Here is an 11,728-nt window from a genome sequence, read left to right on the forward strand (position 1 = left end):
ACACACACACACACACACACACACACACACACACACACACACACACACACTAGTCCCAAATTTAATATTTACAGTAAAGCTACCTAGTAAACTTGATTGGCTCACTTTAGTTCTTGCAGTACCATGCAACTTGTGGCATCAGTTCTGGTTAATTCACATGGCAATATTAGCTGGTATCACAAAATTGCATTTTTTGTCAAAACAGTAAATTTAAGTTATTATGAACAGATAACACAGTAAAATATTTGATATTGTTAAGCTTTAATATAACTCCACAATGTTGAAGCTACAGATTTATACACACAGGGGGATATTAAAAAGTACAAAACTGATAAAATCTGAAAACAGGTAAGGAAAAAATGGAACCAAGACATAATATAGTGGTCTCCTAATAATTGCTAACGAGTAACAAACACACTACTTCTAAGGCACCTTGTGATCTGAATATGCTGATATCACATCGAGGTAAAAGCCTTACAGACACTGCTGAAGCAAACATACTGGTCGGTGGTCATGAACAGTCCTTCAACTTCTTAAATTAACGTGGATGAAAAAAGAATCCTGTCATAATTTCTCACGACTTCATAAGACCTTGACCTCATTAATAAATTAAAATGAAAATAAAGCACACACAGGCAATACGGAATGTCCTTCCTCCAGTTAACATTGAAAGGTTTTTTTGTTTTTTACGAGACCATTGCGTAATAAATGTTAAATATTTTCCATGGAATGTCATCAACGCGGAGAAAATATTTGGTCAAGACATCTTCTCATCCAGTAGGCCATTAATACTGCTCTGAAATACCTACCTGCTGGATGTTCAAGCAACAATAGTGGTGAATGCCTTGTTAGGGCGATGGGTGCTGCTACTCCTCGCGGGTGCTCTGCACCATAGAATACTTCTTACAAGGGTTCTTAAAGCAGGCCGGAGGCCAGGTAAAGGGCCAGCTGTAGGAACAGGGGACCGACGTTTGCACATTCCTCTCAAAGAAGTTGAAGACGGGGTTCCACCAGGTGTTGGTGAGGTAGTTGTTGGGTGAGCATTTTAGGGTCTGTTGAGAGAAGATTCAGATCAAATTCAGAATCCTTTACTCACCAAGTACATTCAGGCATACATGGAATTTGGTTTGGGACACTGATCCCTCAGCACACAAAACCACAAAGCAAGAAACACGAGTTTAGAGGATAGTAGGGAATATATATATATATATATATATATATATATATATATATATATATATATAAAGAAGTGAGAGCTCTCAACAACTGTAAAACATCTCTACCATGCACTGTTCATGGTATCTCCGGTACAGACAATATTGCTGAGTTATGGTGACAGCATTATAGTACCTTATTCAATTGTGTCCACAGTGATCTGTATAAGGTGGACAATATTGAGAGTGATGATTCAGTGGTGATCATGTCACACGAGGTGTACCAAGCAAGCTATACACAAGCTGTCTGTTAACAAGGCAAGTGGCTTAGATCATATTACTTCTGAACACCTTAAATATGCCAGTCCAAGGATAGCTCCTCTCCTTGCTATCTGTTTTACTGGCTTTATGGTCCATGGCTTGTTACCAGACTCAATGTTGTCTGTACTGTTAGTGCCAGTCATTAAGGACAAAGCTGGTAAAGTATGCAGCCTAGATAACTACAGGCCTATAGCTCTAGCCAGCATACTGTCAAAAGTCCTAAAAAGAACACTGCTGGAAAGAGTGCATGAATTTGTCAACTCCACAGATAACCAGTTTGGTTTTAAAGCTAGACATGGCACTGACTTATTTATATATGCCTTAAAAGGAAATTGTAAACAAATACAGAGGCCAAAACTCATCGGTTCTTATGTGTTTTATTGATGCTTCTAAAGCTTTTGATCATGTTAATCATAGAAAGTTGTTTGTTAAATTGAGTCAAAGAGGGGTCCCTAAATACATTGTGAGAATTCTGGCTTATTGGTATGCCCACCAGACTATGCAAATGATGTGGGGTAATAGTGTTTCAGCCCCATTTGGGATTAGCAATGGTGTCAGACAAGGGGGAATTCTGTCTCCAGTTCTCTACAATTTATATATTGATGATTTGTCCAAGCAGCTGAAAGCCTGTAACATTGGGTGCATGAATGGTAATATCTTGGTTAACCATATTATGTATGCAGATGACCTTGTCATTCTTAGTCCATGTAGCGCTGGTCTCCAGCAGCTCCTTGATATACGTATGTTCTGTGTATGGTGTGGAGCATGATATCAAATACAATGCTAGTAAGAGTGTTGTCATGATCTGCAGAACCAAAGAGGTCAATCATCTAAAATTTCCTGATTTTAAATTGTCTGATAATAATCTTGTGGTATGTAATAAGGTGAAATATCTTGGGCACTATATTACTGAAAAATGACACACGATGATGATATTTATAGGCAATGCCACATGATGTATGCACAAGCAAACACTCTGTCATGCAAGTTTGGTATGTGTTCAGTTAGTGTGAAGATGTCTCTGTTCAGAGCATATTGTACACTACTTTATACTGCACACCTGTGGTCAAACTATAAAAAAGCAAGCTTACAGAGGCTTCGAGTAGCTTATAATGATGCTATGAGAATACTACTAAAAAGACCTAGCTGGTGTAGTGCAAGCGATATGTTTGTGGCTGCAGGAGTCAGTACCTTTCAGGCTCATGTATGCATTTATTTGCTGGCTGAATGACTCTGATAATGTAATCATCAAGAGTTTAACTAATATAAGATTTGGTGCCACATGCTACCAATCCCGGCAGTGGGGCCATTGGTATAGCTGCCTTCTTATAACACACTGATTTGTTCCATTTATGTTATTTTATTGTGTTTACTCTGTGTATTGTCTAGGGTTTGTCTTTTACCTATTTGTCTTTGTCTGTTATGGACCCTGAGTCTGCAATAAAGTTTTGAATTTAATTTAATATATATATATATATGTGTGTGTGTGTGTGTGTGTGTGTGTGTGTGTGTGTGTGTGTGTGTGTGTGTGTGTGTGTGTGAGGATAAAAATCTGCCTGAAAAGACAGTCATCATCAAATTTATTGGGCCAGAAAACCCACAAGTATACAGGGTAAAATATGGATTCATTTTGTAATACCCCCCCCCCTTTTTTTCTCCCAATTGTACTTGGCCAATTACCCCACTCTTTCGAGCACTTCCCGGTCACTGCTCCACCCCCTCTGCTGGTCCGGGGAGGGCTGCAGACTACCCCATGCCTCCTCCAATACACGTGGAGTCGCCAGCTGCTTCTTTTCACCTGACAGTGAGGAGTTTCACCAGGAGGACGTAGTGCATGGGAGGATCATACTATTCCCCCCCGTTACCCCTCCCCCCTGAACAGGTGCCCTGACTGACCAGAGGAGGCACTAGTGCAGTGACCAGGACACATACCCACATTCGACTTCCCACCCGCAGACACGACCAATGGTGTCTGTAGCTGGAGGTAATATGGGGATTTGAACCGGCAATCTCCCTGTTGGTAGACAATGGAATAGACCGCTGTGCTACCCAGACACCCTGCAATACATTTTTACTTTAAATGTGCAATGCAAACTTCCAGATACATAAAAGCATTTTTTTTCTTTGTAGAAAAACAAATCTCTGCAATGCAGCTGCCATATAAGTATTTTCCAATTATTGCATTGCATTGGGCAGACTAAGTATTTGAAGGGAAGAGGATGTCAAGGTTTATTTGACCTGTGAAAGGCTGGGGAATGCAGGCTTATTTATGATGATGTCGCAGATATCAGGTCCCAAGCAATTAGGTTTCAGCCTTTCAGATCATCATAGTGCCTTGCTGACAACAGTAACAAATGTTGGCCGCAAAGTTAAATATTTAAGGAGAAGATGTGAGCTCATTCTGCGGTCATTTATGAAGTGTCAGAACATGTTTGTAGAGGCATTAAAAAAAAGGCATTTACCATGATGAAGGGCCATAGGAAGTAGAATATAAGCCACGTAATGTGGGGAGGACATGCACATATTCTGCACTAAATGGCTCCAAAGGTTTCCACTCATTTAGATACCAAAAGATCCCTAATTCTCTAAAGACTCTAAATGCATTGTAAGTCTCGGGACTTTGACTCTAGATTTGTCACCATCCGATGACAATTTAATTTCAGTTATCCTTACTCAATAGTAGCGAGGTTTGTTAACACTGAACTTTTGAGCTACAAAGCAATAAAGGGAGGGAAAATATCTTGAGAAAGAAGTTAATCAGTCAGTATCAGAATTTGAAAAAGCATTTGGCTAGTCTGCCGAAATTAAAAAAAAAAGGAACAGAAACCTGCTTTGACATAATGCTTTAATATGTAATAAATTACACTTACATTCTGAGTAATAGGTGGGGGCCTAGTCGGATGGTAGTCAAAGGCCAAATATTGTACTGTTATTTTTGTATCTGATTAGAAAACCAGAGGAACTGCTAAAAAAAAAAATATCTAATTTTCCCATTAAATTCTGAGGCCATCCTTTTTATTTGTCAGTACCTCAGTCATTGCACAAGCCACATAACTGGATCTGTTCCAAAGTGGAAACTTTTTATTATTATTATTTTATCCCTTTACTAGATAGTGATAGTGGAGGCAGACAGGAAATGGCGATGTGGGGGGGGGGGGGTAAGACATGCAACAAAGGTCACCAGCTGGATTCGAACCGGCGACCTTTGCAACTGTGTGGTATGTGCAATAACCATTCGGCTACTCAGGCGCTACCAAAGTGGACGCTTGCAGAATTTGAAATGTACAGGTTATGCATTTTAATCAAAACAATAATGAATAAAGATATAGTATTAACAAAAGTTTCAGGATCTAAGTTCAATGATGATTTTAGCATTACAATAAGCCGAGGTCAAGTCTTTCACCGATTTGGCCAGCAGAGGGGGTGGATAGCCAATCTGAAATGTAACACCGAACCACCCAGACTAACAAGCAGGGAATTTAAACACACTGTCTAAATATATATGCCCTTACCATAAAAAATACACAGATAACCCATTTACTTTACACAAAAAATGTAATGGATTCTTGTGTTGACATTTAGCTCTTTTAGCTGTTTTAGCAAAAGGGCCATATATCACCAGGCAGACACTAAGATGTGGATGAGAACTCTTAAGTGTACTCTCACTTATGTAAACATGGTGTTAGGAGGCTCAGATGAGACAGGAGCCCTAAGCTTTGCCTGTAACGCGACTGTTTTTTTCATTCCTCTCTCTCTTTTATAGACCAAACATGTAGAGCCCAACATGTGACTCTTGTCCCCAGCTCTGTCTTCTCACCTGTAAGTTTGCCATGGTGTGATACCACCAAAAGAGACGAGAGGTGATGAAGTAGGCAACGACCACATCCACGCTGTAGTGTTCATGGGCCACCAGGATGCACACCACCCCGACAGCACTCAGCAGCCAGCACATCAGGTGGTACCACCAGAAAGACCGAGGCGAGTCTGCAGAGAGGGAAAGAGAGAGCAATGTGAGTCGAGATGCCACCTTGCCCCTCAAATGATGCATTCTGGCAAATCTGTCGGTATTCCAGCTGTCCAGAAAATGGCTTTGGATATCCCATGATAACACAGATGGATTCTCTGTGACAAAAACACCACTCCACCACCACTTGTAAAAGTCTGTCCAAACCATATACTGCAGTTGACATTTCCAGTGACCAAAAACTGTTTTAAGATTTTGTCAGCTTTGGCTGTTGATGGGTGTGTTGTCTTGTCAACATATTTGGGTGATTGTCGACAGATGGTCTCTTTAGAAGGATAACAGATGGTAAAGAAAGCTGGTTTGCAGTACTTGCCAGTTAATTGTACCAAGACCTGGGTGGTCCTTATGTAACATATACAAACAGAAATGGTATATTAGCTGAGCAAGTTTGTGCATGCAAGGGCTTGAATGTGGCAGGTAACAATGTAATAAAAAGTAGTATTCAAAATTTATGACTCAGCAAGAAAAAAATAAAATTGTATGGTGGATGTTAGAGCTCGATTGATACAGTATGGATACAATATGAATATAATAGGATAATACTGCCAAAGTATGATCTGGAGTTAATCACATATTTTCAGGGAGAAACACAACTGATTACACTAAACCCTAAAATGTCTTCTTATCACAACATCTCCAATAGAGAATTTGCCACAAAATAACCAATTAAGTGGCAAAGACAATGATGTGCAGAAGCATTTACAATTGGACCTGCATTGGGTTTAGTTTCATGATCAAAATCCCGCAAGACAGTAAAAACTGGAGCTAATTTTAAATGGATAATTAAAGTCGATGTTACAAGCATGGACTTCATTACGCACATTCCTTGATGAAGAGGTAGGTGAGGGTGAGCATTACAGTATGGCCACTGTAGAGGAAGTCTCCACACATCAGATGGGAGCCTGTCATGGACAGACCTGCACCTGAGATCAGCTGGAGAATACGCTGGATCTTGGCCTGTGAATCTCCATGCAACTGAAAGAAGAGACAAACATAGAACGTGTGGGCATCCTGTTAGTATACAGTTAGTATACGTATCACATAGATGAAGCAGAAACTGTAACGTAAAGTGTCCCAACCCTCCAACCCAGTCTTTCAATTTTTCATTCTATGCTATTTTAGATCAAACAGCGTAGAATGAAGAATTGAGATAAATAACCTTTCAAAAAAGAAACAGTGACAGTGAGTGGACCAGTAGCATATGGTGAAAGATAGAGGCAGGAGGCGGGGGAAATGTGGTTGAAAACAGTTACAAGACAGATGAGAGGAACGGTAGATAGTTTAACGTGCATCCTAAACCAGATGCAAGCGAATCTGATTCCTTTGTTCCTGTTGCTTTGGTAACTGGAAAAGATACATTATTTGCAAGAGTACAAAAGTTTATTACACTGTCTGAGGCATTTCAATTACATGGGAACTTTTTCTTTTTTACACTAAACATCAATTCAACTGCATAGCCTCAGCGCTTTCTGCACTGCCCAGCCCAGCCCAGCCCAGCCCAGCCCAGCCCAGCAAACAACTACAAGAGGGAACTATTTTTGATCACACTCACAATGCACCTCAATATTATTGGTGTCTGCAGGTAATAAGAGTCAAAATGGCTTTTTACTGCTGCCTCTCGAGCGTAGCTGTGCAAGATGTATTCCAGAGGGTGCACAGGAGCAAATGGTTTATCTACCACAGCTGATGCCCATTCTGACTGATGGCATATTACTCACTTTAGGTGCACAAGTCATGTGCACTCCAGGCACAGGCAGGGTAGTGATGTACATGGTGACACAGCGGTAAAGGTACAGGGTGCCAATCAGGAAGAAGAACCGTCTGCTGGCTATTGACCTGCAAGTGGACAACGTGAAAGGCCCAGTGAACTAGGTGTGTAGGTATGGTTGCCCACAGGTTACAAAGACTTGCCTGTCCCATAGTATAGAGTGGCTGATATATTCTCAAATCGTGTAATGTCCCAAATAGCTGGGTGTGCATTCACTTGCACTATGGGATGACCTATTATCATGTCAGAGACCACTTCACCCCTGGTTTATAGTGGTTTTGTAATAGAGCAGCACCTGGATTTAAGCACATAACATTATGCTTCAGAAATTGAACATGTCAGTAAACAAATTATTGTTTGTAATGCTATGTCTGTCTGAAAATAAATGTTCTATTATCTATTTTTAGTGTGAGAGCCATATGAGAAAATAACAAAACATTTGTAATATCTTTGTGATATGTATAGTAAATATAAATCTGCAGTATTTCAGATTTATTGGCTAGACAACATGGTACCATTGAGTCTTACTTGTATCTGAAGAAGAAAAGCTGGATAATCCAGATGGTCACCAGAACAATGCCGTTGATCTCAGTTACTGTAAATGCCCACTTGACCCGGTCAATATAGTCAAAAAATTTATCAGGGAGTGGTGGGCTGTTCTCTTTGGGTGGGACCCTCTCATGCACCACTGTGATCATAACCGTTGTCAGAACCAAGTTGAAACCAGCATAAAAAAATGCGATAGCTGTCTTCCACCACTCCATGGGCAGACGTTTGACCTTGGAGTCAGGCACAGAGATCTTCACGTAGTCCCTGTGCCTCCCTATTCCTTTCCGGAAGCCCCGCTTGGTATCCTCCGTGGCAGGGTTGTGTACAGGACAGGCTTTACCACTGTTGGGCGGAGGATCACCCTCCATAGCTGGGTTTATATTCTCAGGGGCATGGTCCCGCTCATCCAGGAGCTCCTGTGATGCCATCTGTGCAACCAGATCTGCTCACCTCTGTGTCTGGGCAAATGGCGGCCTCTCTCGACCTGTCCTCAGCTTGACTGCCATGAGAGAAAAGGATAGGTTAAAACATAGCTTTCTGACCGCCAGAGGGCCTGGTCACTACTAGATGGTTATACATTTTCCATATAATGCATTTCTGTTTGAATGGAGAAGAAACATTTATGTTTGCTTTGTTTTTGTTTTTTTAACAAAAAGGTCATCAGATAGCAGTGGCAACCATACCTCTGTTACAACTAATGGTGATCATAGCTGGTCAAGACAGAATATCCTAGAATGGCGTCAGATCATTCTGATCTTTTTAAAGCACCAAAAACTGGTTTTAAGTTTCCTTTATTAACCCCCTTGGGTAAATTCAGTTACTGCAATTTAAACCATCCTAGCTGTGATCTGTGTATGTGATGCCCACAATATGTGTGGTCACATGTAATGTATGTAATGTATGTTGTTATGTTGTTTATTTATTTTCTTTGGTTATATCATTATTATATTAATAATATGCTTCTTATTCCACTGTGAGCCATTATGGCAATAATACTCCCTTTGCTGTAATACAGGGACTGGTAAGGTTTCAGCCTCGCCAGGAGGTGGCAGTGTGGTGCTTTTGCCGCCCCACCCCCAAGGACTGACGGACCTTCGCGATTTCCTTACAATGCTGAGGAACGCTGAACCAGGAAACACTGCATTGCCTGATTATTTATTTTTACCCTGTTTTGCAGGAATACTTATCTGTATACATGTTCTCAAGCCAGAGAAGTGTAACATGTAGCTAGGAGCAGTGGGCTGCCACCTTCATGCTGCGTCTGGGGACCAGCTCCAGTTCTTTTCCCATTGCCTTGGTCAGGGGCACAGACAGGAGTATAAACCCTAAACATGCATGTTTCTTTTTGATGGTGGAGGAAACAGGAGCACCCGGAGAAAACCCATTGCAGACACGGGGAGAACATGCAAACTCCACACAAAGGACGACCTGGGATGACCCCCAAGGTTGGACAACTCCAGGGTTTGAACCCAGGACCTTCTTGCTGTGAAGCGACAGCGCTAACCACTGGGCCACCATGCCACCCTGTACTGGTTTGATGTACAGGTTTTCACCTTGAAAATTTTCAGAATTGTAGATGTAACCAACAATGGGTTTTCCACTACTATCTGCTGAAATTAAATTCACAGGCTTGAAATATTGTCTACAAATGTATTCTGATGGTCATTAAATTTAGCATCGTCCAAATCAGGTTCAAGGGTCTGGGGGCTATCTCAGCAGATATTAGACAGTAGACAGGAAGACGCTCATGTTCCATCACCAGTATATCTCAGGGCCCGCATACATTCCAGTTCATACATTCTGGCAATCTCAAATTTGTGGGGAAGTGTTCTTTCTAAATGAAAAACGACTTTAGGTTTTGTTTTTTGTTTTTTTTATCAAAAAATGTTATTTTCTTAGAGCCTCGTGAATAATTTGGGATTGTAATGACATGGTCATTAAAATCATGCCAATGATTGTCCCTGTATTACTTGATTTTATGTAGTAGCACAGACACTTCATCACATCATTTGTGATCCCTTTTAGCCTGTGAACACTGACTACCCATTACACTAGTGGAGATAAAACAATCACTCTTGCCCTTCATATTTTTAGTGCACATTCACCCAGAGATGTTATCACTCGCAAAATGTCCAGGCTAACAGCTCCACAGTGGTCCAAAAATTATGTTAGCCGTTAACCTAACTGACTTTCATGTGATCAGAGTATCTCTACGAACTGAAGGGCACACCAAACACTTATCTTCAAATGTACCATCTGAGACATGGGGAGAGTGATGGCCATCCATTTCTTTCTCATGACAGGTTAGCCTACCTTTCAAACAACACCCTGCACTGTTCTCAGGGTCATGGCAACAGCTGAGTTCCCACCACTGGAACGGTTCGTCTGAAATAAATGTCCTTTATGGAGCGCCACAACATCAAAAAAGCCCTTTCACATGGAAAAGTGGCTAAAAAAAGCTGGTTTAGAAATGCATTATTGCTGGTTTCTGTCCAATCTGATAAGTACATTTTCCTACACGCAATCAGGATTTGGTTTTGTTGCTTTCTAGCAAGAGGTAAAAAGCACAGGGCATGGTTTTTTGTTTTTGTTTTTTTGTGAAGTTTTGTTCAACATTTGGTTGCTTTATTTGCAATGTAAAAATATATTGAAAACTGAAAGCTTTTTTTCAAATGGAAAATGTGGAGCGACAAGAAGAGCCCAGACTGCTTGTGCGTTCATCATCAACGGAGTCTTGGTGTTGCAGCTGTCAGGATGTATGGGACACTGAAAAGTATTTGCAAAATGCACAGCACTCTCATTGTGGACAGTATAACAACAACACTTCAGACACCTTATCAATTGAAAACTTAAAAATATGCTGAGCTAATAATTCATTTTTAATCGTCTGTTCTCAGTATCATGATAAGTGCACAACTTTGATTTCTGGGGGAAAAAAAGAATTGATTGCCAAGTACTTCTGCGTGTGATATTTCACATAAATTTGTGCATGTAGACAATGTTGGTGCTTTTTGATACATATCTGACGCAAAGTCAGGCTGATTAGCAATTTCCTTGAGTGCAAGGTGAATTTTCCCCACCTGCACCCGGTTGGTAATTTTGTGACTCGAAAGACACCCGCCTGCGGTGAGATGGGTGGGGTAGTGCAGCTGGGGGTGTGTTCATGCAGATCCACTGGAACAGGACAATTTTGGTATCCATTTTGCCTTGCAATTGCAACTCCACCTACGCCCACTCTAAGAGCTATTTTCATGCAGCAGTCAAATCAAGGACACATGGGAACATCTATCCAAATGTGGATTAGTTGATGTTAACGTATATACCTCACCCCACAGAAATAAGTAATTGAACCAGTAGCAGAAACTAACTGAACGCAAAGTTCCCAATAAGCTAATCAGAAAAAAATGTTGATATGTAGCTGTTTAATTTGATGTGAATTAAAGAAAATTTGTGCTCATCATGATACACAGAACATTCAGCCTAACTTGGCAAAGTGAAGGTCTGTCTGGTCCAATCCACATTCCATCAATACAAATTTTCAATACTAGAGCCTGACAACTGGTCCAGAATCCCACACAATTCCCATTGGACAGGAGTCAGTTTCATCCTGTGAACAGGATGGGGTGAGATAATTTTTTTTGTTTGTTTTTGTTTACTGAGTCATGGATCGAGTCCTCTCCTCTGTCAGGCTTTTTTTTTATCGTCAATCCCTGTAGGCTTGCGCACAATGTGACAAAACTGAAGTCAGTTTGTATTTTATTTCAGCCAGGCTTTTTAATAATGATCTTCTTTAGTGCTGTTTCAAATGACATATATTTTGTTTCATCACAATCTATTGGAAGGGAGAATATAATTGGACGACGGTAGCCAAATGGAAAGAATTTTGGCTGCTGGATTTCATATTTAACCGAG

The 11,728-nt window shown here is 40.7% G+C and overlaps 1 protein-coding gene across 1 annotated transcript; it reads right to left on the reverse strand.

Moving 5' to 3' along the window:
* Positions 1 to 809: 809 nt before the first annotated feature.
* sgms2a (sphingomyelin synthase 2a) lies at positions 810 to 8,244 on the reverse strand. The gene is made up of 5 exons (XM_056280470.1): positions 7,796 to 8,244; positions 7,218 to 7,335; positions 6,321 to 6,474; positions 5,293 to 5,459; positions 810 to 1,052 (listed from the first exon to the last, which is right to left on the reverse strand). The coding sequence occupies exons 1-5, from the start codon at positions 8,242 to 8,244 to the stop codon at positions 867 to 869; spliced, it is 1,074 nt and encodes a 357-aa protein (XP_056136445.1). The 3' UTR covers positions 810 to 866.
* Between the last annotated feature and the right edge of the window lie 3,484 nt (positions 8,245 to 11,728).

Source organism: Lampris incognitus, chromosome 5 (genome assembly GCF_029633865.1).
Source record: "Lampris incognitus isolate fLamInc1 chromosome 5, fLamInc1.hap2, whole genome shotgun sequence".
NCBI lineage: Eukaryota > Metazoa > Chordata > Actinopteri > Lampriformes > Lampridae > Lampris > Lampris incognitus.